We start from the raw sequence: 27,108 nt of genomic DNA on the forward strand, positions 1-27,108 counted from the left end.
CTTTTACGCCACTACAGTAGCAGTGCCATCATGCTTCACAACAATGATTTAAGGGCTTTTCAGTGCATTCTTGGCGTTTCTTTGGGTTCCAAAGCTCTGTTGCTGTTTCTTCACTGTCAAAAAGAATGAATATTGTGTAACAGACTAAATTTGCTCTGTTGATGGCTGGTTTGGGGATTTTTTTACATCTTCTTATTAAACAGGAATAGTAAAATTTGGAAATTCTGGGTTCAACTCAGGGTTTACAGGAAGGTCCAAGCTTTTAATCTGGTTTCCTCACGTTTGAGCTTATTCCTGGCCTGTTGGTCCCCATTTCTGCCTCTGTAAGGACACTCTTAGCCACTCGTACACCCGGCTGCACCTCCAAAGCTGCCGATGTCTCTTCAGATTTTAGTCAGTAAAGTAATTTATCTTTCTTCCTTGCAAATTTATGAATGGAGTAGGCACCAAGTGCTCCTTCTCTGTGTGGTTGGCTCCTAGCTGGTGCTGTCCTAGCTGGTGCTAGCCTGGAATCAGTATTTTATTATACAAACGGGAATAAATACATTTTGACCCACCAGACTTTCCCTGATGCCCTTCACGCAAACTCTTTTTCATGAACCGACATCCCTAACTGCGTATCTCCAGAAAGCTGCGGGGGAAATCGCATTTTGACCCCGTTGCGACCACATGCTCCATCTGGTTAAAAGCTGGAGGCACGAACTTTTTTCCACAGGCCAGGTGTTTGTTACTCGGGGAACCGGGGCAATAATTAACGCAGCTCTTTATAAAGCCAGCTTGTCACCGTTCGTATCCATTGGGATGTGTATTCACGCCTTTATTCTTCCGAGGGTTATTAACGTGAACCAGCAAGGAGAGTGGATGTCGAAAACCTGGGAGAGTTCAAAGACGGCCGGCGGAGGATCTGGGGTCCAGAAAACAAAAGCTACGGCGAGAGCCCGTAGAGGAGGCTATAAATCAATCCGATCCCCCCGGTGACAGAAGCCTCAGCCCCCACAGCTCCACCACCGCCTCCTCGGCCTTCGGGCCCGCCTCCCCTCAGGCCGCGCCGGGCACGCCCCACACGACAGCTCCCGGCTTCCGCCGGGCCTCCGGCCGGGGCCTGCCCGCGCCCTCCCGCGGCGGTTGCGGGCCCGGGCGGCGGCGAGGGGAGGCCCCGGCAGGTGCGTGCGCGGCGGGGCCGGGCGGGGTGAGGGAGCTCCGGCAGCCAACGGCGGGCTCCGAGGACTGGGACCGGCCACGGCCCCGGCACCCGGCTCGGGCGCGGCGGGGGGGGGGGGGTGCCGGGGCCGCCGCCTTTCCCGCCGCAGCCCAGCCCCGGCGGTGCTGCTCCCTTGAGAAGCCGTACCCGTGCGTGTTATTATATTATCTGAAGCCGAGCGGGAAACTGCCCCCTCTCCTCAGATCCCCCTTTGTTTATGTGGGTCCTCTGTCACAAGGATGTACGGTACAGATAGATCCCGAATCGCGAAGCGTGGGAGCAGCCTCTCCTCTGGGTGGAAAGGGACCTTCTCGCTGAAGGGACAGGCCCTTGCTTTCGCTATCTTGGCCTGAAATCTGGAGGAAATAATCTCTCTTTTTTCTCTTTTTAACTCAAAGACTTAGCACGGGGCTTCACACTGTTGCACAACTGGATGGGGAGCAGGTCCTCTCCTCCGAGCCTGGGCCTGACTTCTCAGGAGGAGGTGTGAGAACCCTCTGCTTCTCGGCTTACGCAGGGAGCAACTCCAGGACCCCGTAAAATCAGGTAAATCTTTGTGTCCTTGCTGCTTATCTTTTCCTTCCTGAAAGTACCAGTCTTTCAGTTACTGGTACTTCAGCAGGAACTCCCCAGTGGAGCTCTCTTCATGGATATTGTTCAGACTTTTGAGCATTTGAGTCACAGATTTTCCTTTGTGCCAGTGCATTAATGAAGGCTTTGGTGAAACATCTTTGGTCATTGAGTCAAACCTTCATGCCTGAACCAGATTTTTTCTCATGCAATGTGAAGATTGAGGAAGGAATGTATTTTCTGGGGTCGTTTTGTAAGATGGGTACCTAAACCTAAGTGTAACTAGTTCTGTATCTTTCAGCGTGCTTTACAAATCAGGAGTGTTCTCACTGCCATCATATAGGTGGAAAAATATAAGACTTAGAGCTCTTGGATGATCAGCCCAATATACCCAACATACGTTTGCTGCAGGTAATGTAGATGTAAAGAAAAAACCTGAACTGCAGATGATTTTGAGTCCTGATGTCCATTTCACGATCAGCGTTTGTGGTCCCTCTAAATGCTGCCTTGCTTAACTGAACGCTGGCTTGGTTAACTCAAACCTCAGAAGGCTGAGCTAGCTCGCATCCATTGTCAATATTAACATTTAACTCGTTTGCTTTCATTTAATATGCAAGTTTGGCGCTCAGTTAAAAATAGTAGCTAGAATGTTGGGGTGGGGGGAACAGAGCAAAACAAAATGGTATAAGGGAGTTGACCAAAACGGAGCATGATTTTGCTGTGAAGGCTTTTTGGGTTTCTGAGGACTTTTCGTCACTCTCCCTCATTTTTATCTTCCTTGTTCTGTATAGAAGGAAGAGTCATTTTTCATTCCGAGAAGCTCAAGATGTCCAGTAGGCAGTAGGAGCGAGGGCTGGAATTGCAAGGACGTCTTGCAGGAGATGACATCTGCAGCATTTGGTAAGGTGAATAAAACCATTCATTTTTCCATGCTTTGGCAGCATTGGTAGGCTTGCACATAGGGTCAAAGTCTGTCTGTGGAGAGATTGACATAATATTTATAGTTATAGTATGTTAGCTCTTGCCTGCACTGTTCTTTCAAGAAGGTTTTGTGTTGCCTGCTTCTCCACCGCTGTCCAGGAAGCTATACACTATTAACTCACTTCTGGTTACTGATAGGTTAGACTTGACAGGAAAAGTGGATGGAAACCCTTCTTGCTGAGAACTCATTGAAGGATCTGGCTTAAACTGAAGTGTCTGTGTAAGAGGTTCTGCAACAAACAGGCAACAGGCAGGAACAAGTTGCCGAACCAGGTGAATCCCCCAGGGAGGGTGCTGCTAACGGTGGTCCCTTCCTTCTCACTGAAAGCTAATACCTGTGGACTGGAGAGCAGCAAATGCGTCACTGCTTTTTAAAGAGGGTTCTAGGGGACATCTGTGGGCTGCAGACCAGGAAGTTTGACCACTGCCAACTGAATTAGTAGATAATATAGCAAGGCAGAATTACTGGATGCCTGCATAAATATTATATAGTGGGGAAGAGCCAGTGTGGCTTTTGCAATGGAAAGCCATGCCTTAAATAAATGTTGGAATTCTCTGGAGGTCTAAGTGTGTGGAGAGGTCTAGTTTACAGGCTGTAGTCAGATTTCAGGAAGCTTTTTAAACAGGAGCCCTCACCTGAGCAGCCCCTGACATAATAAGGGAGTTGCCTGTCATAAATAAACAGTTGGTGGAAAGACAGGAAAGAGGATGCGAGTACATGGGCAGCCCTCGCGGGGGCTGGAGGTCACTGTTGCGGTGCTGCAGGGGTGTTTTGTAAATGACCTGGAAAAACAATGTTTCCAGCTGGCTTTACGTTGTTTGAGGTGGTAAAGAAGAGGGCTGATGGCGATGAACTGCAAATGTAAACTGATTCATGTCAGTGGGGAGCAGTCCTAATCTCACACACAAAATGAGTGAGTTTTTTGGAGCCATAATGACCAATTCTGTGAAGCTTTCTTCACCAGTAAAGTCCCAGTTTGGATAGTTTTACACAGGCTCAGGGAAGACTGCATAAGCTCACAGTTACTGAGCACACAGAAACTGGGCCTGGTTCGGAAGGAAGGTTCTGGCCTAGAGACGTGGAGGATGTGTGGAGAAGCACTGCATGCTTGTTCCATTCTTCCCTAGGTTCCTGCTTTTGACCTGTGCTGGAGAGCAGGATACAGGGAGACATGTCCTTTGCCCAGAGCCAGTATTGACAGTTCGTGTATCCCCACATAAAATCTGTACAACTGGGAACTTGTATGAGGAATTGTCTCTCTCCAGAATGGCGGTGTGTTCTTACGTACGCTGCTTCGGCATGCGGTCACAGAGATATAAATGCACAAGGAAAACTTTACACCTGCAGGTATCTGGACCTGGGAGCCAAAAGTACATGCAAATTACTGATGGGATTTTTATTTTTTAACCTCCTTTTAGTGAAGGCTCATTAAATACATGAGGAAATACCTGCAAATGCAGTCTTATTGGAAGGATTAAAGAAGTCTGTGTAGACTCAGTTGTGCCTTGACTAAAGGGCGTATCTGCCTCTGAGCTGTATTTTACAAAGATTTTCGGTGTCTCTCTGATTCTGGCTTGCAGGGTCCCTAAACACTTGCCTGAGACTAGCCCAGCAGCCCACAACACTTTAGGCACTTGTGCAGACTTATTCAGCTCTTGGTCTTCCTTTCCTGACTTCCATACTTTGTATGTGTGTGTGTGTGTGTACACGCATGTGCATAACAACCTGTAGCTAGTTTGGTTACAACAGGGTTAGTAAAAAGCAACTAAATCCACAGCTGATTCTTATTTGAGGCACAGAAGTAGAATTTGTTTACTAAGCAAGCAGGAAAATCTGGATAGAAATGAAGAGTTGCAGAATTTTTCTGTAGCCTTACATGTGAAGAGATGGTGTCTCTCAATTGCCAAATACGTAGCGCTTGGGTACTTAATACATACTGCCTTCTACAGTGCTTTTTCATAGGCAAGCAGGGATTTGTATGTACAAGCAACATCCTTTATCGAAAGCGTAGGTAGGCTTCGAGGCATGGAGTTTTATGTTTCGTATCTTGGTGTGAAGAAGCAAGGAGACAAAGGGTAGATGGGATTTTTCTGCGATGGTATTGCAGTCCCCTCGTTCTGCGTTTTTGCTTTTAAAGCAATCCCATTTCTGTATGTGACCCATTTCTTATGACTGTAAGGCAGCTTCCTACTGCTGTTCCTAATGAGAGCCAAAGGTCTGTGTAGGATCAGCCCATAGCAATGAAATTAGAAGTGCCCTGAGGCTGCCAGTAGAACATTTACGTGAGAGCACTTGCAGCTTTTAAGAATTGGTTAATTGGAAATGCAATAGGTGCCAGGCAGCTCGGATCCTGGTTCTGATGTTGCATTCCGTAAGAGCACAAATTACCCCACGAGCTAATGCTCCACTCAAATTGGCCGTGTTTTCAGTCTGTCTTTACGTATGACTGGTGAAGTGGAAGTTCCGGTTAATACTGTCGGAGAAGGTCGAAGGAATGCTTCATGCTGAGGACAGTACCTCCAGACGAGTCTTGCAGGGGGCCGGTCTGATCCGGGGAAGTGTTCCTCCTCCGTCCCTTCCTTCCTGCAACCCTCTTCTCTGTTCGCACCCTGTCTCCTGCACAGGACTCTCGTTTGCAGAGGCCACCACGCGATTTGGTCTGAGGCAGACTGGTGACTTCTGACAAAATTTTGAAGAATTCCCACCAGGTGAAAGCCACGGTTCAGGGCAGAATACGTGGCATGGAGCTGGCCATTCTGTGGCAAGTCTCTGACGTGACTGAATTATTGCAAAAAAGAATTAGATGTTTAGAAAAGAATTTAAAACATCCACCTCTCTGCCAATCATGCCAGTGTGATTTTTTTTGCTGCCTTTTTTTGTATGTTTGTGTCTGGATTCTTCTGAAGTGAAATGTAGCACTGTTGGGGAATTGGCACTGGTGATCCAGGGTGTAGCAACGCTGAATTTGCCTTAGTGTAGTTCAAGGAAACTATTGCTGGTGGATCTTTCTTAGTGAGAAACATCAGAGCAAGATAAAGATTGGTTTTGATGGTGAAGATTTTTGTAGTCATTTTTAATAGCTCATGATCTGGTGAAAAATGAGTGACAACAGCTCCTTAATTAGGTATATATTTCCCTTGCAGGTTCAGCTGTACATAGGATTCTTTCTCCATTTCTAGTTATGTACGATGGTGTGTTTTTGCTTTGTTCTCTTATGTCTACATATGGTGGAATTTCAGAACTGGTGAGGCATCTTCTAAAACCTGGTGTCTTTGCATTCTCTTGTCAGAGTCCTTTTTTCAGGCTGACACTTTCCAAATCTAGTGCCTGTGGGGGAATTCTAAAAGTTTGGTTTCAGCTTTTTGTGTATTCAGTATTGGAGAAGTGCATTCCCTGCTGTTTTCACAGCCTTTTGTATGAAAAACGGCTACAGAGCATCTCCAGCAGTGCCCCAGCTGGGCGATGGTCTTCTGCTAAACTGATAGAAAACTGCAAATTGTTCTTGAGTTTGAGCTAATGATGCACAGCTGGTATCATGAGCTCCAGCTCCAGAATCTCTTAGCCTATTTCAGAGTGCTTTGTACAGTGTATAAATAAGTTTGTTCCTGTTCAGCAGGTGTAAGGGCTGCGGCACAGAAAAAGAAACATTAACTTTTTGAAGCTCGCATAGTAAATTGGTGGCAAACCTAGAAGAACAGTCTTAGGTTGCAGAGTTGCCCGAGATTCGTACAGACTGGAACAGGCTGCTCTTCATCTTTCTGGTAGGTTGAAATTAAAGCTTATTTCGTGGAGGTTCTGACACAAACATTTTTAGAGCATGATAAACGAGTTTGTTGCTGTGACTGTAAACAGGGCATCTCCCAACCCAAGTGTGCTGTGTCCTGTGGAGTTTCAGTTTCTGATCCGGTTATGTTACTGTCTAAAATGATTGATACATGACCTCCTGTGGACTTTCTGAGTCAGCACAATTTTTGAGGTGGTTGTTTCCTATTTTTTTGTGTCTGCTTGACAGATTACGTTAGTTCTAGGTAAAAAGTATGTAGTACTGGTTCATCTTTGTTTCTGAATTTCCTAATCTTAACAGTTTTGCAAACTTATTTTTATTGCTAAGTGGAGCAGAGTTGCTTTTTTATCTGCAGTCCATAAAAGATGAATACTCCAACTGCAGTTTTCTATTTGCTTATCAGTAGAGCCCAATATTTGCCTAGCCTGATGCAGACACAGCTAAATCTGTCACCTGCTTCTGTAGGTTGCCTCGGTTGTCCAGTTAGTTATAGCTTTCAGATTCATTGCTGTAGAGAGATGTTTAAAAATAAACGTCTGTCAAAATGAGTTACTTTTAAATAAGCTTTATGTTGCTAATTATGTTTATATCCATTTTCTAGAACCATGCCAAGAAAAAGAAAGCTGTTGGCTCACTTAAGTGCTCTCCAAAGCAACTCCAGCTTCCCTCCTTTAGATGCCTTGGGGAACCTGAACGCTACACCTGATGGGGATTCTTCTCCAAAAAGCAGCAAGTATTTTGCAATAGAGAAGAAAAATTCTTCCCAGGTAGACGCTGATTTTTTCAATCAGCCCTGTGTTAGTCTGGCCAAGTCCTTTCTGGGACAGGTAAGACGTGAACACGGAGATTACTGTACTGGAGCACGCGCTGGCTAATAACTTAGTGTAAAAGGATGATATTCTTTGTTTGCCATTTGACTCCAAGGCTTTGCTATTTTAGGAATACAGCTCTCATTCCGTCTCTTGTTAAGTGCAGTGGAATTTAAAGACTGGTAGCCAAATCTGTTTTGGATGAAGTCAGAGGAGTAATTTTTCAGGTTTAGTTTACTGTCACGTTTCAGAATTATTTTTTTGCTGAGTTTTTCTCCCTTTTTTTCTGGTTTACCGAAATGTACTTTGCTGTTTGTGGTTTGAAGGTTGTTTCAGGCCCATTATTTTCCTTTCAGGTATTCCCGTATTTGTTTTGGGCTGTTGCTTAGCCCAGTGGAATGTAACGCTCTGCAGTCAGCAGCATCTCCTTCTCTGCTTCCATTTTACTATCTTGTGATGCTAATAGCGTGGCAGGCTCTTGACCAGTATCCACTGTCACAGTGTACTCGAATATTTCATTCTTACCTGCACATTCAGGGTGCTTTTTTTTGTGCTGCCCTGTATGCTTTGAACGTTGCATCTCACACTGCCTGCTTTTATTTTTGCTGTTCGGAATAACTTGATCTTGTTAGTACACATGGTGAGCTCTCTAGTGATCACCTTTCTGAGGTTATTAACACAAATATGCAAGGTAGAGCCCTGAGTGTGGAGACGTTTAGGACTCCAAATTCTCACAAACTCTCTTCACTCTGAAAACTGCTATTCCTCGCTTTAGTTTCTGAGTTTTCAAGCCATTGCTTGTTTGTGAAAGGACCTTCTCCCTTACCCCATTGCAGAAACTTTGAGGAATCTTTGGCCATTCTTGAAAGCCTTTGGAAATCAGAGTGGGGGAAATTAAGCATGTCTCTTCTGCTTCGAGTCCTTCAAAAAACCTGTCCCACTATTTCCATGGGAAGGAATTCCTCCAGTGTTTTCCCTATAAAAAGTTCCAGTCTGGGACCTCCTAAATGCAATTGCAAAATGTGTTTTTAGTTTCACTGCTATGGTCTTATCTTCTCTGAGTCTTTTTTTCATACCTTTATTGTCTGTAGGGTGAACAGAGTCTCCGGGTTCCCATTGGTTTAGATAACTTCAGGAATTTGTTCCACAAACTGTTGGCTTTGGCCTGTCTCACTGTGTCTAGCTGCCTTTTTTTTTTTATTATTTTGTAAGGATATTGCCTTGGTTGTAATTGATGCCTTTGCTCTGCTTTTTAACCCTGCTGTGTTTTTTTTGGTCTGCCTTAACCTCTCTCTGATACGTCATGTGTGTTTCCTATCTTTATAGACATCCTGCTAGAGGCTTGTCTTTCCAGCTTTCACCTTTGGCTGCCTTTTTTAAGTTCTTCCTAACAAGCTTCCTCACTTTAGGTAGTTTCCCCTTTTTGCTGGTAAGCAGAACTCCGATAGATTATTTTTGGACCTTAATGCTCATGGAAGGACACTGAAATTTCTACTTCGTGGTCATGATACAAAGTTGTTTTTCAGGGATAAGTCTTTGGAAGACTTTGCATTTTGCTCTGGATCAGTTTGAGAGGTCAGTCTTTTCTTGGGAGATCCCTGCTTATTCACTCTGTGAAGCATTTGATGGTGTCTAAAAAAACACAGCCCGTGTCCCGTCCTCCTGTGGTATTTACTTGGTCTGTATGAGGATACTGCAGTCTCCCAGTACTGATGCATGTTTTGCTCTTAATGACTCCGACACCCTTATGCATTCAGGTACCCCAGGCAGATGATATTTTAGTCCTAATTCTATACTTTTCCTGTTTAGGCCTAGAATTATAAGGCATGTGATTTCCATGTTGATTTTAGATTTTCTTTAAGGCATAACCCCTAGTCTCCCACGACCCAGTCTATTCTGTCATTTTCTTAGAATTATAACTATATAATGGTAATTTAGTGCTTCGGTCATTATTCTACCAAATTTTGGAGGTGCCTGGTATATTAATATTGCTTACGTTAAACATGATACTCGAGTTCTTAGAAACAAAAAATGCCCCCAAACATACACACAATAAATAGCCTCCCAAAATGAACTCTCGCAACACCAAGATACATCCTCAATGAGAAACAGAAACCTCTATAAAATGGTTTACTGTGAGGTATTGTGAACGATCACCATTTTTAAACTGTTTAACTGTGGATATTTGGTGTGTCTGAAGAGTCAGGAAGATGCCTGCATGCTTTTACAATCATAACCTAGCCACTGCATTTCGTCATATTGAAAGAGAAATGTGGCCACACGGGTGTGCTTTTGGGGTGTTTACAGGCAGTTGCTAAACACAGAGCTTTTCTGAAGTCACTGCAATTTTCATAAAAATAATAAACTGATTGTTTTCAACAATTTGTGAAGTGCTGTAGGGAAACCACGGTCTACCAGAGTTGAAACATCTGAAACTGCCTTCTGGAGCATCCGTACTGGAGCAGGTCAATAACTGCATTAGCAATCCAGCACAAACATCTGCTAGGAATTAAGCTTTGTTTCTTGAGGGTCATTTTTTGAACGGCTGGTTTTCAAATATGGAAGCATTGAATATAGTATAATTAAACTGATAGCTGTTGCCTAAATGGGACTACATTGCAGTATTTCTTAATTACATATTAAGTAAAATAAGAAGTTTAATAATCAGGTCAAACCACAAAAAACACTGTACTAAGTTTAGTGATTACTTTATTTTTAAAGCTAATCTTTTCACTGTCATGTTTTTCCCCACCGCATCTGCTTTATTTTATTTAAGGAGGTACCAGCAGCAGGGAACGCACTGTAATAACAAAGATCTGTTGTTGTCTGCCTGAAGCCAATTCCCAGCTCTCCTGCGCTGCCCCTCTCTGTGGTGCAGAAGATACAGAAATAGTATTGATACTCACTCGGGTCGTGATTATCCCCATCGTTAGGGACTAGGACTTGTTTGAAACATCTCTATGGAGAGAGATGAGTAGAGAGTCTAATCATAGTAGTTACTTAATTCTACCACTTTCATATTTCTTCAGATCTAGAGAATATACATTCATGATGCTTCAGGGTTGATATTGGCGGTGCTTTTTGCCTTAAACCGGGTGAACTGGGGCGGAGAATACAGAAAATAACCCCAAAAGCAACTCTGTGGGCTTCATTGTATATAGGATCATAAATTGGTTCGTTATGATACTGCCACATCTAGCCACTCTGGGCATTTTGTGGGGTGAACGACGGGTAGGAACTTCTTGTACTGGGCTGTGGCCTGGACAGCAGAAGCTGAAAAAGTTCACGTTAGCTTACAGACTGACTGCTGGATGCAGAGGAGGGCATGCAGTACCACTGGGTCCTTTTTTCCGACGACTTTGTTTCCACAGCTCTTGCGCTCTATGGTTATTTTGTGCAGAGGGTTGCTAACTGATGCACTCTGACCTCTCTTTCAGATTTTAGTTCGCAAACTTCCTGATGGCAGAGAGCTCTGGGGGAGGATTGTTGAAACAGAAGCTTATCTGGGTGGGGAAGATGAAGCGTCCCACTCAAAAGGTGGGAAGCAAACTCAACGGAACGCGGCAATGTTCATGAAACCGGGAACTCTGTACGTGTATCAGATCTACGGGATTTATTTCTGCGTGAATGTTTCCAGCCAAGGTAAGTTGAGGCTGAAAGTTTTTTAATGCCTATAGCAGGGACTGATATTTCAGGCTGTGCTGGCTGTGCTGCAGCCACTTGTGAGCTCCCCATGGGCTCTGCGACGTCAGTGAGTTGCTGTCACAGTCTTTCCTTGGGACCTGGGTTTTCCATTGTGAACAGTTTGTAGCTGTGGACAGACAGTGCATTAACTTCCACCATCGCAAGCAGGGCCCAGTGACCAGCCCAGTGGGCTTTTAGTCCCAGCTGCGTGAGCCGTTCAGGCACAGAAATAAAGACCAAGGACTGGAGGAGAATCCTGACAGGATGGAGCTTTCGGTTTTGGTGACCTGGGCTGCTGCCTTATGCATGGGATTCATTGAACTTTGTTCTTCAAAAGCGGTGATGTAGAAGTAAGTTTGCAGTCTAATGACAGCCTAAGTCTTGGTGTCTGTTGTCACGACGAGAAACTCTTCTGTCTCCTACCTTTATCTTCAGACGCTGTAAATGTTGGGGAAAACAAAAAAGTCTGAGATGTCCTAAGCTTAAGCAAGGAGCCATTGCAAGAGCATTTTAGTTGCTTTGCTGTATCTTAAAACCAAAAAAAAAAAGCCAAATCAAAATACCCAGACTGTTACAGAATCTTCAGCTATCTTTTATTATTCTCAAGATAATATCATCAACCCCTAATCAAATGATTCTGGAATTTACTGAGACTCTCCTTCCATAGCTCGTCTTAACCTGTGAGTGTTACTTCTACAACTTGGGGTTTTTCTTTCCTGTAAGGATGACAGCGTTTGCCTCGCAATAAAGCTACTGGTTAATTAGACACCTTGAAGTGGCAGCAGGTATTTCTTAGATAAACACTCCATTTGTTAGAAAAAAATCTCAAAAATAGTTTCGTTTCTTTTTCGCCATTTCAGAGATACAGCTTAAGAAACCCCCACCGCTTGTGTATTCGTAAGTGGAAAGCAAATATTGTAACAGTGACCATTAATCCTCAGGTTTTGGCCTTTGGACAGGAGCCAAGCAGAGAAACAGCGCAGGGTTGTGCTGTGGGGGAAGAGCCTGTCTTTCTAAAGGGAGGTCTGGAGCCTGGCGGGTGAACACATGGGAATTTCATTACCTCCTCTCTGCCAAATCTGTTTAGATAACAGAAGGAGAATGGTTCCTTATTCAGGATGGGATTCTTAGTGTTAGAGATATTAGGAATAATAATTTGTATTAAAAATAGGTGCCTAGCCTTTGAAATCTAAAAAGATTTCTTTGAAACATATACTTTGGGAAATTTTCCCTTATATACATGTGTTTAGTTTTGTAGCAGCTCAGTTAAAGAGCTCACTGCTGTGATGGATTGAGCTGGATTTTGTTGTTACAAATGCATTCTCCATTCGCCCGTCATACCTGCAGCTATGCTGACACCACGCACAGCTGTCACTACCAGCTTTGCCAGGAACACGCTGAAGTAAATGGCATGGCTGTGCGTGTTATGTGTCACAGAGGCATCTACGTACGCAGGATTTACTCCTTCAGTGTATTTGCCCATCTGCAGATGTGCCGAAAGAAAGAATCTGAGGAGGAATCGTACCTGAGATGCTTTTCCTGTCTTAACATAGCAACAGGGCAGGCTCCTTCTCCATCTTAGTCCGAGGGAAGGATTGAGGAACTCGTCTTTTGTGGTGGAAGGAGGCACCTGGGCTGAAGGCAAAAGTGTTTCATTCTCTGGGTACGGGACAGATCTTGGAAACTTAGTTTTGAATCTGGCTGTGGCTGTGCAGAAAACACAAGGAAACACTGGCAAAAAAAAAAAAGTCTGTTGTGGCATGGCTTGGTCCTTCTTGGTAGCGCAGACCACGCTCTGCTTATAGCACAAACTTCTGATGTAATAGGTTTCATCACCTTTGTGCGGGGAATTTGATGCAAAATACCTAAGTACTTCAGGGTCTCCCCGAGAATGCTGCAAAAACCTGAGTGACCGACCAGGACACTGTAAAAGGAATATTAATGTGTTATTTCTGAAGGTGTCGCTCGGAAAGACTGAACACAAATTACTGAGAGAATACTAAATGCTTTTCCTTTTCCAAAGGTGCATCTCCGGTGATGTCCCAGAGGTGCATCACTCTTTTCTTGGATTTTGGCAGTGCAAAGCTGCAGAGCACCAGGAGTTAAAGAGTGGAGAACGTGGAACCATTGCATCTATTTCCTTATATCATCTTCTGCCTCCTAGGATCTCCCAGGATCTTTCATATCCCCTCCTGAGCTGTCTTGCAAGCTGAAGGTCTCTAGTCTACTTAGTTATTTCTTCCTTAGGCTTTTGCTCCAAAGCTAGTCCATGACTTCAGTCATCCTGGTTGCCTGTCCCTGAATCTTTTCCAGTTTTGTTATACCTTTCTGTAGATGGAGGAGAGGAGCCGAACAAGTCCAGACATGCACACAAATTCCAGGACAGCAGAGCAGCTTGCTTTAGATGAGCGGTTGGGGTTTACATCTGGGAATATTGGTATGGGATATGAATGGTATGGCCATGCTGCAGCAAATTGGAGCAGTGGTGAAGGGGAAAGGTCTTTTGTGGGTTCCCTGATGTCTTCAAACACACACAAATGGCCCCAACTTAAGCCATACCAGTTTTGACCTGGATGGATTTTAGCAAAGTTCATACCAAATGACATGAGAATTAGGGCAAAATTTGAGGTTGATTTCAGGAGAAATCAATTCCACAGATTTTCCACATGACTCTTGAAAGACGTTTCTGTGTGGCCATCCGATGGTTTGCATCAAAATACTCATGCAGTCATATGCTGACCTTTACCAAAGCATTTATTTCTGGAGACTGCTGAAACAAGCACCTAGATTTAACTGAGATCTAGAGTGCTTTTAGGTGGTTTGTTAAAGTTAGCACAAATTAATAATCACAAACGAATTCTTAGCTGGCTTAGATTAAACTGCCTAGTTTTGTAGTGTAGGCAAGTCCTTGTACTGCTTAAACTACAGGAACCGTGTGGGACGAAGGCCAGCGGTGCAGAGAACCAGCATATCCTCTGAGGTACTGGCAGTGGCTGCTGTCCTGCTGCTCCTCAGACTCTCGAACTGAGTGAGCGCAGGGCTGATTTGGAGCCACTGGCTTGACGAAAGCAGCCGTCCTTTTACTGGCGAGAGATCAGAGTGCGGCCCCGTCCCTGCGTTGCCTGTGTTTGCTACCTTGGCACGGGGCTGTCCCAGACACACACGCTGCTGGGACCAGGCAAGCAGCATGAATTGGACTGTTACAGCCAACTTTGTTTTAAAAAGTAGTTTCACACTGACTTGAGTCATGCTGGGACTGCCTTGGTCCTAAATCAGCTCAGGATCTGAGACCTCTACGAGACGTGCAAAGCTTTATATACTGCTCCTACTTGCTCCCTTCTGCTTAGCTTGTCAAGAATGGGGCACTCTGGCTCTTTACAGCTCTCTTGTTTTGACACATAACCTTGTAGCATCGTCTGTTTTAATACCAGGTGGAATAAACCTTCTCTTATGTTTTCTGTATTTGGCTTATGCTCAACTTCAGGCTCAGCGCTGTCACTCGGGGACAGGAAAAGGTGTGTCACCAGCAGAGCTGTGCTGGCAGGGGTGCTTGGTAGAGCAGCTACACCAGAACAGGCTTTACCTGGAGAGCCACCGGTGCTGCGGTGTCCTCTGCAGCACGTCCCCAGCCCAGCCTGATGCTGCCAGCAGACATCGGAAGCACCTCAGCTGCAGCCTCTTGTCTTGCCACTTGGCTGGGGAAGAAGTCGAGGCTGTTGGTGTGTTCAGTCACGTTCACTTGACTGTATCTTTGTGTTCATAACACCGTAACGAGTTGAAGGGTGGGCTCAAATATCTTTTGTCACTGAGGAAGGGGAAATCTTTGTGCACATCAGTGAGATAAAGCTGCGTTGTGTGGGATTTTACTGTGAGAGGTCTTCCCATTGCTGGGTCAAATACTGCTACTGCCTAAAGCCATGGCGGGCATCACTACATTGTGTTTTTGGAGAAACCATAGATGATAGAGGAAGAAGAGTTTATAGAAAAAATATAACCAATGTCTTTCAGTGTGTGTGAATCCTACAGTGTATCCTAAGCAGCAAAATAATCTTAGTACAAAGAGCTTTCCCTAGGAAAAGGGCTTCCCCCACTTCAGGAAGAGGGCAAATGCCAGTCGAGCTTCTCTTTGACTTTGCTGTGATTTGTTTCTCTGCAGTTTGCCAAGGTGTGCATTTTGTTGCCAGGTTGAAAGAATAGCATGTAAAATCGAGATCCCAGTGATGCTCTGCCCAGGCCCAGGGTCACACTGCGTGGACTTCCCTCTAACGTCTGGATCCTGGACTAGGACTTTGAAGGAAGTGTTTCAGGAGCAGTGAGTCAGACGGGTGGAGAGAGAAAATTTTCTTCTCTCAAGCAGCCAAGAGCTGTTTCCAAGAATGAGAGCTGGAGCCGTTCCAGGGAAGGAGCAGCAAACTGCGCAGTGGGGGTGCACGACTTCCCTGTCGTTTTATGATTTCTAGCTGCTCAGGGAAAGAATTGGCCCCTGCATTGGTGTTAGATCCCAGCTTTTAGCTTTGAATGCTACTCGATAACACGGCGTGACTCGTAGGCATGGGAGGCAGATACTCAGCATCTCCGGACTGGCACTGCTGCTGGTGGTGTGTCAGCAGGCAGATGCTGAAGCCACACAACACCCAAGAGTGACCTGGTGCAGGCTGTGGAGAGGGAGGAAGGCAGGAGATGAGCCAGAAGGATTCAGCTACTCTTTGGTAGGTAAAATAGAAATTCTGATGTGCAAGTATACTCAGGAGGACCCGAACAGCAGCCCAGGGGTGCGGGGACAGCTGAGTAGCACAGGGCAGTAGCTCATCATGGCATCCCTGCGCTCTTATCCTGCCTGCTGTCTCCACCTCTTCCCAAAGCTCTTGTGATGTTGCTCTCATCTTCAGGGGCTGCTGGCTCGGAGCAGAGAGCGGTGTCTGTGTCGCATCACAGCTAGAAAGAGTGTGAAAACTTTCTGGTGGATATGCAGAAGGAGCAGCCAGAGACAGAAACGCCAGCTGCCCCTGCCATGGCTCTGCGAGCACCTGCAGTTTCTCTGAGTGCTTGTGGCTCTTCACATGAACTGCCAAGGACTCAGTTCAATTCAAGTGTAACCACGGTTTCCGCTTGCATTTGTGATGGATGAAGGCAAGTAGTGTACTTGGTGATTGCTCAGAATCCCACAGTTGTTCCTGGCGAGTGAGGCAGCGCCCGATGCAAAGGATGTTTCTTTGTGCATGGATGAAAAGCAGAATTAGGATATGGAGCATGTTCCTAAAAATCCAGAATGACCTTTGAGCTCTAAATCACTGTAGTACAGGGAAGCAGCTATTGGATGCCAGATTAGCATCAATCCCCTTCCTTTGGGAAGGGAGAGCCTGGGAACAGATTACTGACAGCTGTTGGAAGTAAGTCCGTTGACTTCACGGAGCCGTACCGAGGGCCACGGGTGCTCTGAGCAGGGTCAGGGCAGTAGGCACACCTCGCAGAGCCACAAATCGGGTCCTCGGTCGACAGGCTCTGTTGGGAGCCCAGGAGGGTAGTTTAGTGTGGGGTTTGTACAAAACATGAGAGGGATTCTATTTTTAGAAATCGCAGGTCCTTAGGGATCTGTCAGTGCCTACAAAAAAAGCCTTTGCCAGGCGTGAGCACGGCTCCAGATGTTTGAGGCGGGAGAGGGGATTCTTGCCGAGTGGCATCACGGCGCGCAGACGCTGGCGGGGAGGAATGCCGTGGGCGGCCCCAGCACAAGGGCTGCTGTGTGGGGCAGCACACAGACCGCTTTGCCAGGCGCTCTCCTCGCCCACTCGAGGTCGTGAGAAGCCCTTCCTTGCCGTCCAGTGGAAAATACCACGGAAGTGTTTATGTCCCACTTAGGCTGGAGATCCTCGTCACAGGGGAATGCCTGTGCTCGGAGCTGCATCTTTGCAAAGTCGGGGAGGGCAGCTGATCACAACAGCTGGGGTAGGCTGGAGCTTCCTCAGGCTCCTGACGGGGTGGCAGATCGCATTTGAGAAGAGAATCTCTCAGTTTTATTCACTTCTTGTCATAGAAGTCTCCTCTGCCGAAGTGATGCTCCCAGGGCCATGCATCCCGCAGCCACACACAACGCAGCCCTGCCCTGCCCGGTCTCCATGCTGCCAGAGCTTCCCTGGCCCAGGGTTCAGCTCGCTCCCCACTGTAGCCGTGCGCTGACCCAACGCCATGGCCATCCCGCCTGCTGCTGCACCTCCACGCGGGTGTTTGAGTTGGCAACTCCCGCAGCAGCAGCCCGGGCAGCGGCTGCTCCCGGTGCCTGTGGCTCCCTCCCAGGTTTCTCTTTGTCCAGCCGAACTCTGCAGGCTGCCTCATTCTGCTGGCGGCATCTGGACTCATTCCTCCTCTCCTTCGTTAGCTGGAGTTATTGTAATCAGAGCTTATTATAAATCCGCTGGTTTTGGGAGCAGCTTTGGATAGCTATGCCAAAGCTGAACCATATGTGTATTTGTTCCTGAACATTGTGCTGACTGAAGAAAAACGTCTTGCCCTCTGGCAAGCCTTGGAGCAGCAGCTAGACTTAGTAACATCAAGAAGTGGGGTCAGCGCTGATGAATAAAGGGCACAGAGCTCTGGGATGCGGGACAGTCAGGAGAGGGCAGGGTTAGTGGCTGACTCCAGAGCCTGGCACTCGAAGCAAAGTGGCCCAAGAGGACAGAGCCTGTGGCTGCGTGCTGCAGGGGATTCCCTGCTCCATCAGGCTTCCCTGAGCCACAGGCCCAGAGCAGAAGCTCTTCTGCTGCTGGTGGTGGGGCTGAAAGCTGAGACGTTCTTGACAAACAACCGTGTGGTAACGCGTGGTTCTTGTTCTGCACAGGGGAAGGGGCTGCAGTCTTACTTCGCTCTCTGGAGCCGCTGCGGGGTTTAGATGCGATGAGAGAGCTGCGCAGTGCTTCGAGGAAAGGACCCACAAAGCCGCTGAAGGACTGGCAGCTGTGTAACGGGCCCTCCAAGCTCTGCCAAGCGTTTGGCATTGACAAGGCTTTTGACCAGAGGCACCTGACTGAGGATGCAGCCATCTGGATGGTGCCCGGACACGACTTACCAGGGGAGCAGGATGTGGTAACCACAACAAGGATTGGTGTTGGCAAGAGGGGAGAGTGGGCACAGAAACCTCTCAGGTTTTATTTACGAGGAAACAAATTTGTGAGCATTGTAGACAAGAAAATGGAGAGAGAGATGGCAGCAACGGGACACTTCTCTTGCAGCTGACAAGTCTTGCAGGTGTGCCACCGGCCAGGACTTGAGCTGTGCTCTGCACGATAGCCTCAAGCTACGTCATGGCAGCAGCGAGGGCAGATGTAGTGGCTGGGAGGTTTTAACAATAAATGTCCTTTATGACAATGAACAGGGCAAGGTGGAATTTTATTTGTGGGACAGACTGGCGTGGGTGTCGCAGCCAGAACTGCGGTTGGGATTGGACACTAAAGGCCTCTTTCTCCCTTGTGACTGGATTCAGGCTCAGTTAAGGCGGACGAGTGATGAAGGTTCACAGCTCTGAGCTGGCCCCCAGCAGAGGCCACCGCTTGGTTGCCGCAGGGGAATGGCCAAAAGCCTGGATGGCAGCACGGCTGACCGAAAGGACCAGAGCTGGCTGTGATCAGCTTGGAGGAGGCGAAGGAGGCTCTTAATGTTGTCCACACCTGCCTAGTGGGAGGGTGTAGAGAAGACAGCCAGACTTGTTGGACAGGATGAGAGGCAATGGGCACAAGCTGGAAAACAGGAAATTCTCATTAGCTGTATGGAAAAAAATTTCACTATGAGGGTGGTCAAATGCTAGAACGGGGGCCCAGAGACGCTGTGGGATCTCTGTCCTTGGAGAGACTCAAACCTCCACTGGACAATCTCTGGAGTGACTTGATCTAACACATTTTCTTCGAGCAGAGGTTTGGACAAAAGACCTCCAGCGACCCCTTCCAACCTCCATGATTGGAGAACGAGAATGGGTTTTGTTTGTTTTCCCCAGCTGCTTTTTGAGACCAGTTCAAAACGTGACCAGCATGTGAACCCCCAACGCAGAGAAAGCACCGATGCTGAGATTTCTGCGATGCTGCAGCCCGCCGTGAGGTACAGGGGGAAAAACCCTCTAGGATTTGGGGCAGAACCTATGAATTGCAGCCACGCTGGCAGTTTGAAGGGTGACAGGGGCATCTCCACACACACACACCCCCCTTAGGATTCGCATCCAAGAAAAAAGTTGAAGTTTTTCCAAACCCTTGTCCTCATCACATGAGACAAATCTTGTTTGGCCCCTTCTGAGCAGCCCTTGTTAAGCCGATCCCAGTAGCTCCCCTTGAGGCGCAGTTGCTGGGGGCTGGTTGGGACTGGGGTCCTAGAGCAACGTTGCTCTGATTTTTAGGGCGGGCATTGCTTTTGCTCTTTTCTGACATCCCTGCTTGCAGCTGCAGGAGAAGACTCCCAGAAGGGACCACGAGTAAGTAGCTGTCATCAGCTATCTGGGGCGCTGTGGACACAGTGCTCCCCTGGTGCGACTGTGCCTTGCTGGTGGTAGATAAGTTACACGAAGCTCACAGTTTCACCCAGTTTGTGTGGGCAAGTGAAGCTGCTCTGTGAGAGCCTGCAACACTGAGAAAAACTCCAGCTTGCATGTGTGTGGTATAAGGCAAAGCCTTAAGGAGGAGCCTGACAAGTCTTCTAACAGCACACACCCCTGGAAGCCGCCACCGGGGAGGTAAAGGTTTTCCCCCGCCCCCCCCCGCCCCCGGGTACACAGCAGGAAGCAGCGCTGGGGGACTGCAGCCTCACGCAGGCCAGGGCTGAGCTGGCTGCTCACAGCTGCCTGCTGGCCCCGCGAACAGGGCTGCCGCCTCTTCTTCTACCCCGGCGAGGCTGGAGGAGCAGTGCTGAGCCAGAGCAGGAAACGCAGCTGCGTACAGACCTGCACCTTGTTTTTCAGCTGGACAGCTTTCACCCAGGCCAGGCCCCCAGTCTGGCTCCCTGCAGCGATGCTCACGGGGAGGAGAACACAGGCACAAAGCCAGCCCTGGGGGACAAGTCTGAGTGCCCTTAGCACCAGCCTCTGACTCTGCTAGGTCCAGGCACTTGCAGCTTGGCCAGCCAAATTCAGTCCTGCTCAGCAGCCAGACCTACACATCCACACACCCCCGGCAGCACTGTCAGAAACTGGAAATCCTGCAAACCCGCAAACCCACAAACCCACAGGCTGCTTGGTGATAGCCATGCCCAATAGGTACTTAGTAATAAGTATCTATATATACTACATATTCCCCAGTATCCTTAGTAACAAGGATACTGGGGAGAGGAAATAACATGCCATAACACAGTGAGCAAGTCATTCTCATTCATGAAACTGTTTACTTGTGATACTTTGCATTCCTACCTATGTCCTCACTGCTGCCAGATAAGGATGATCAAACAGAATTCCTTGGCACGAAGGGACACTTCCCCAAACGCCGCTCTGCCCTCTGCCGTGGGGACAGGCTGCTCAGAAGCAGCGCTCGCAGCCGAATGACCCCGCAGCCGTGCTGGTGGAGAGCAGAGAAAGCGCTTCTGGTGCACCAGCGTCCACCCAAAGGTGAAGCGCTGTCAGCGACGTCGCAGTGGCAATCTTCTCGCAAGCCCTGGGAGGGAGCAGGGTCAGGGACGGGCTGGGAATGAGCAGCTCCCATGCTGTGGATGTGGCGCAGCAGGAATCCAAGCTGAGCAGGCCCCGGAGCCCTCGCGTGGACCGGCCTCGGCTGTCACCACAGGGAGCAGATGGGAAATCGAGGCACGGAGGGGGAGAACGTGCTGTACGTCACATGGCAAGAAGGAATTGAATTCACTGCCTCTAGCTTTCAGACCTCTTTCAGACCATCAGTGTCAAGACCTTGGCAGTTTCCCTTCCTTTGCCGGCAGAGTCATTTCAAGAGGGACTGAAAAACTGAAATCACAGGGTCCTCGTGGCTGGTCACCACCAGTACGCTGCGGAATTTGTCAAACAGCATCAGCAGCTGGGAGCGACGCATGTTCTCGTTGTACATGATCTCCTCCAAATGGTGTCGGCCTCGGAAATAGTGCAGCAGCCTGCGGGGAAGGAGAGCAAGGGAGGCACGTGGGCCAAGAGCGAGAGCACGCAGCAAGAACTGATACTGCCACCCTCAAGGTTTCCCCTCCCATGGGACATAAATCAGAAGGTGCATGGGTTGCGTCCCTCATTTACATGAAAAGTGAATTTAATCGGTTCTTACCTTAGCCATGCCTAGCCCAGAAATGCCCTGGAAAAGCACAGGACTCCTCCTGCTCAGGGCTTTGCAAAGGTCCTCCTTGTGTCAAAAGGTTTCCTAGCCTGGGATATTTCCTCAGTGTGTCAATTTTCAATGCAGTTTTAACTCCAGAAAGCAAGGAACCACAAGTGCCAAAAGCCTTGAGATCTACTTCTGCCCTCTCTTACCTGGGTCTGCACTGCCCTCCGTCACAGGTCTGCATCAGAGGCCCAGGTACCTACACTTGCTGTCAGAATTAAGTGCGCATCTGCCCTCATAGCAGCCCAAGGGGCTTCATAACTACAGGTCGTGCTCTGTTGAGGTTTGGTCAGCTTGGGGTAGGTGGAGCAGTCACAACAGGGAGATGGAAATTTTGGTGTCAGGCACCACAGAGAAGCTCTGAGAGTTATAAAGCCCCCAAAGAGCCCCCAAACCCTAAAGTCTTAGCTTAAACCCCACTGACTTCTTAAATTCCCAGATCTCTTTAGACGGCACAGATCGATACCCCTTGGCTGGGCACCAACGTGCTACAGCCAGCAGATAACCTTGGTCCTGCACAGTCAGTCATGGCCGGGTCTAAGACAAACTGCTGCAGCGAGTGCCCGATTGCTGAGGACCAGCTCCCCAGGGACCTTTCACAGCTGTAACACCAAGCCAGCCCTCCAGACAAGCTCCAGTTTGCTGCTCAGTCTCTTAATTGTCTTAGCAACCTCCCAGACCGAGGAGCTGCACTGCACGTGTCACTCAGATACTCCTACCCGCTAAGGCCCAAGCGCATATGCCAGAATCACTTCCCCAGCTATGCAGACAGACGTGCGTCCGCATGTGTTACGCATCACGCTCTGCGCTTCAGCAGCTTTCGCTCGTGTTTCCGTACTCATCTGCCGTTCAGGAATATGCTGGCCTGCTGCTTCGTGCCAACTGGCTGTGAAAATGAGCGGAGATGACAAGATCTGTTTTCCAATTCATTCATACAGTCCTCATGCAAGAACAGCCCTCGAAAGACACCAACTATCCCTCAGAGCATTCATGCCTGTTTTCACGTGACAACAGGATGGGGCCTCTCACGCTTTCCCTGAAGGACTGGCGTTTGTCTGGCTGTCGTCTGCCGCTCAGGCCAGGCATTCCTGTCACCCGTTATCCTTCATGGGTACCTTCACGCAACCCTGCCCACGGCTGGGCAGCCCCCAGCACACTGCAGACTCCCTTCTGCTTCGGGGTTCTTCTGCCAGCTCTCAGACTGACACCATTATGTGGGACATAATTGCTACGTCTCTGTACCTGCAGGACAAACAAACACCAGGCCAACAGGCTCCTGTCGTATTTACCTTTCTACTACCTGGGCTGTGCACTTGCCTTTTGCAGTATCTCCCACTGGGTATTTAAATCAGGCTAATTGGCTTCTTTCCCTGGGCCGACGGCAATCAGCATGTGCTGGGAAGAGGCCATTAGCAGGGACAGTATGGGTTTGTGTGTGCATGTGTCAAAACCGGACCGTTCCCTGAGGTATTAACAGTAATTTTTGTATCCTGTAACTTATATCACTGTTCAGAAAGTGATTTGGAAGAAGATTTTAAAGCTACGTATTCTCTCCCTTCTGTAAAGCTGCTCCCTGTGATTGCCCATGCTCTCATGTCCTGGCACAGCAGTCTTCTATGCAAATGGTTACGACCTAGCTTTCAACAGCAACACAGACTAAGCAGAGCAGTTTTCCAATAAATAAATCCATCCTATATTCAAAAAGAGTCTGGCTTTGTAACCGGTCGAGATGAAATACTTTCCACTCCAATAAAAGCTATAGAGGATATTAAAGCATATCACAAAAATGCCGGCTGGAAGACACCTCCAAAGTCTAGTCCAGCATCCTGCTCCAGCAGGACTACTGCCAACGCTGTAGCTTTTTCTAGCCAAGCTCTGAAACCCTCCAAGGATGGAGATCCCCCCACATGCCTGGGTAATCTGTCCTGGGCTGCACCACCCTCCTGGAAAAGAAGTTTTCCCAAAAGTCCAACTAGACTCTACAAAGCTGTAACTTGGGGCTCACAGCTCCAGGGAAGATGGGCACCACCTTCACCGTTTCGAGCGGTGAATGTTTGCAGGACCTAAATGGGACAAAAGATGGCACTTCTTGGGGCAGTAACACCACAACTGAGTCCCTCTGAAGCTGCACGAGTACGTCTGTTGATCAGTGTGTGCTTCCAGATCCAGATGCAATGATGGAAGATTATTGCTTTCCATTGCTCATCACTGTTCTCCCCTCCTCAAGTTATAAGAGCTGCCCCTCTAACAGCAATGTAGTGTTCTTAAACACTGAAAAAAAGGGATTATCTCAGACTAGTCACTCAAATAAAACTAGCTTACTTCTGGCCAAGGAGATATCCCTTCCACCAGCACTGCTTGAAAATGGAGCAGAACTGTCCACAGCTTAGTGCCACCAACGAGCAGTGGAGTAAAGGACTTCCAACTCCCAATCGAAGAGCAAGGAAAAAAAAATCCTGAAAGTAACTCCACACCCATGGCTTGGGAGAGAAGCCATCAGTGAAGCCTCAAACTGTCTTTAAAAGTACTGCTTAATGTGCAGCGAGGAACGGTTTGTGTACGTTACCGAAGATATAGCTCAAACAGAACTTGTCTCCTTCCTGAGTTTATTTCTGGGAGGACATGCCAGCCCTCCTCCGGCAGCACCTAAGGAAAGAACTTGGATTTCAATTCCCATTCAATGTGACGAGGGTTAATGCAGCCAGTGCTGGGGCCAAGCTTCAACATTCCTTATTCCTCCTTAAGGTTTCTGCCTTGCAAATACCGGCTGTGCATAGCAATGGACAGGCACAAGCTCTTTCTGCCATCTGTTTAATGAATAACAGGCGTTCAGAGGCATAGGCACAAGAAAATGTATCGGGCTGAACTTTATTGCTCTGCTGAAAATAGCCCATCCCTCTGTGTGCACACAAAACTCCGCTTGGACAGGCAGTTGCAGTATATTTAGTGCACTAACAATGCATTTATAGCAGGAGTTTGTTCTGGGAGGCAGCTGAGACAGCAGAGCTATTTGCCAGAGCACAGCCCTCATTAGGCTGCTGTTCCTCCAGATGAAGCAAAAAGGAGGACTGACACAGCAGTCTGTGTCAGGGTAAGCAGGGAGATCCACTCAGTCACTGCAGCGGCTTCCCCACAATTGTTTACACTTTCATTAAGAGCACTAAGTTTGCCCAGATGCTCATCTCTGATGGTTCACGGCACAAAAACAGAGAAAATACACCCACAACCTCCAAGTTACGGTGTCTCATAAAGCCACCGGTAACTAAGAGCGTCTTGCATAAACATTTCTATTTGTACACTCCAGCATCCTACCCACAGGACCCATTTGTTTTTCCTATCTTCTCTCTCCCTCCCTGCTGACTTTGGAGTAAGCTATGCAGTTGTCAATTCAGTCTGTACTAGAAAGGCAATGCAGACTGAGCAAAGCCATCCTGGAGCTCTGCGAAGGAACCTGGTGCACAAGCAAAATGCAAAGTAAACATCATTAAGAAAGCTGCCTGGTTACAGCAGCTGATTTTATGAAGAAATGACCGTAATTTTTTGCATCTGCAATTCCAAAGCTTTCAGACGGCTGTGGGGGAAGTGACAGGGGAGCAATCATGAAATCCTCTCCTCTCCCTAGGATAACTAAGAACCTGCATTGCCACTAAACTGGTCCAAAGCACCCCCCACCAATTCTGCCATAAGATATTGCCAATTATGATTTTGTTTTTACTTTCCTTTCTCCCTGGTTTCATAACAACTTATCTGGTAATGAGGAAAAAACATTTCAAAGTGCTCCAGTGTTGCCTCTCAATCAGAGAATATCCTCTGAACAGTTCACAAAAGATGGAGCAGGAGACAAGTAATTCACAGAGCAGTAACTACCCACAAACCTGGGAGAGCTCTATGCAAATACCAGAGCACAGCAGAGCTGCAAACTTTGCCGCAAACAAGAGAAGTATTTTCTTGCTATTACAGTTTCTCTAGGCGGCTTGACTATACCCACCCTAGGGCAAGAACCAGCTTTTCAGGGGATTACCAGCTGAGCCTGGGAAGTACAGGAAAAGCTGCAGCACTTGCCTCAGGTGGTTTTCTGCTCCACAAATATGAAAACCAGTGAAAGATGCGTTCCAGTGATGTCACCATGTTTTGAAATGCTTAGGAAGAAAAAGCATATTCCCCACACACACACCCTTCTCCCAGATGGCTGGTTAGGAAGTCATTCTGCTTTCTACCATATGCAGAACCACATCTTGCAGATTTTTGTTGTGTTGAAATTTGTAACAACAAAACTTTGTGCTACTAGTCACACATCCTAATGACTTTAACCTAACTAACGTAACGTAATGAGCAGCTCATCTCTGCAAAACAGACCTTGAAACCTTTGTAGACTGGTCCGTAAAAGCATTCAGGCTGGCTTTGTGTCTGATACTTTTTTTTCTCCGTCTCATATTTGCCTGGAGTTTACAAACCTTACAAACCAAAGAATATAAGATAGCTGGCCTGGAAGTATCAACGGACACAAAATGACAGCAGCGGCATGACTGGGTCTTTGCTTTGCATGCCTAGAAGGTTTTTTGAGGCTATGCAGTTTTATGTCTGCCACGTGCGGACACAGGAAAACTGGCGGACAACCGGCGAAGTCCCTGTTGTCCAACCATACACCCTGATGCTCCTCCACGCATCCAGTACTCGTCATTAACAAGTGTTTTTGTGACACATCTATTAGTGTTTGTCAAAAACTGATATGCACAGATGAAATAGGTATAAGGGGAACAAACCCAAAAGAATTTATCCTCCAAAATCCAAGGCTAACGGGTTTTGCTCAGAGTCCACACCAATCCTTCAGTAAAACAGCAAGGATAAGAAAAAAGATGACATTCTGCATTCCTCATTTCTTACCTTGCAAACATGCGAAGATCTTCTGGATTTTGGGCAGCAGGGACATTAAGGATAGCTTCCCGCTCATGTTCCAACAAGCTCGCGAGGAGATTCTCTGTCATCCTTTTATTTAGGGGTGAATCCCCACCAGGTATCAACTCAGCACTGGAATTATCCATGCTAGGGCTTGTCAGAGTCATGTCATCACTACTAGCTATCAGGGGAAGACAGAAATAGACACAGAATTTTTATATTGCTCAGCATAACAATGCAAAAATTATCAACTCAGGCTGTTTCTATGAAGTCTCTCCAAATAAGCCCTCCAGATTTGTCGAGCAAAGAAAGTGGCTCTCGAAATGCTACATGTACCTGCGATTAGTCATATGACAACACAGCGATTTTCTCAATGGGAAAGTCAAATGTTTCAACAAAGTCATCAATTTATGTGGAAAATTGTACTTCTGGAGACCATAAACAGTCCATAAAAAACATCTGAAAAGAAAAATCCAAGCCAGCTCTGCTGGAATACCGTGAAGTGGTAACATGAAAAGCCTAACAGCCCAGAAAGTGGGAGCAAGCAGAAGGAACGGCCAAGAAGCAATATCCTCTTGTGAGTGAGCCAGAATAAGCAGATCACAGACTTATCTGACTCACGTTCCAAGATTTCTGCCCCAATTCATGACTTCTGTAAAGCTGAAAGTTCTACAGAGAATCTCTCTCGATATCCAACCTCAGCGGCATTCTAAGAATGCTGCTCGTAACAGCACAGGCAGGAAAGTTTGGGGATTTCAGCATTGTATCTAATCTATACTCTTGAAAAAATGCTTTCCTGGAATCACCCTGAAGAATGGCACTGAGGAGATTAAAGAAATCAGGAGACATAAACAGAAACCAACCATTTGTGAGAACGACAGCTAGCTCTGCATCTCCTT

At 47.3% G+C, this 27,108-nt stretch overlaps 2 protein-coding genes across 15 annotated transcripts in view; one reads left to right on the forward strand and one right to left on the reverse strand.

The window, feature by feature from the left end:
• The first annotated feature begins 1,055 nt into the window (after positions 1-1,055).
• Positions 1,056-18,396, forward strand: MPG (N-methylpurine DNA glycosylase). Of its 6 annotated transcripts, none has more exons than XM_075436281.1 (8): positions 1,056-1,163; positions 1,600-1,747; positions 2,073-2,182; positions 2,563-2,676; positions 6,367-6,514; positions 7,139-7,364; positions 10,784-10,988; positions 17,866-18,396. In XM_075436281.1, exons 6-8 carry the CDS (start codon positions 7,143-7,145, stop codon positions 18,258-18,260), a joined length of 822 nt encoding a protein of 273 aa, XP_075292396.1. In that variant the 5' UTR covers positions 1,056-1,163; positions 1,600-1,747; positions 2,073-2,182; positions 2,563-2,676; positions 6,367-6,514; positions 7,139-7,142; the 3' UTR covers positions 18,261-18,396. The 6 variants fall into 6 exon arrangements, with proteins under 6 accessions (XP_075292396.1, XP_075292397.1, XP_075292393.1 ...); XM_075436282.1 differs by having other exon boundaries at positions 6,370-6,514; XM_075436278.1 differs by having other exon boundaries at positions 2,563-2,671.
• A 15-nt stretch (positions 18,397-18,411) lies between these two features.
• Positions 18,412-27,108, reverse strand: part of NPRL3 (NPR3 like, GATOR1 complex subunit) — a 47,519-nt gene continuing 38,822 nt past the window's right edge. For 8 of the 9 annotated variants that reach the window (XM_075436274.1, XM_075436276.1, XM_075436272.1 and 5 more), the window contains 2 exons: positions 26,198-26,390; positions 20,365-21,095 (listed from right to left, as the gene is read on the reverse strand). In XM_075436274.1, the coding sequence (XP_075292389.1) occupies positions 20,930-21,095; positions 26,198-26,390 (359 nt within the window). In that variant the 3' untranslated portion in view covers positions 20,365-20,929. Of the gene's footprint in view, positions 18,761-20,364; positions 21,096-26,197; positions 26,391-27,108 lie in introns of those variants that run through there. The other variant, XR_012765600.1, reaches the window with a different exon arrangement.

Source organism: Opisthocomus hoazin, chromosome 15 (genome assembly GCF_030867145.1).
Source record: "Opisthocomus hoazin isolate bOpiHoa1 chromosome 15, bOpiHoa1.hap1, whole genome shotgun sequence".
Classification (NCBI taxonomy): Eukaryota; Metazoa; Chordata; class Aves; order Opisthocomiformes; family Opisthocomidae; genus Opisthocomus; species Opisthocomus hoazin.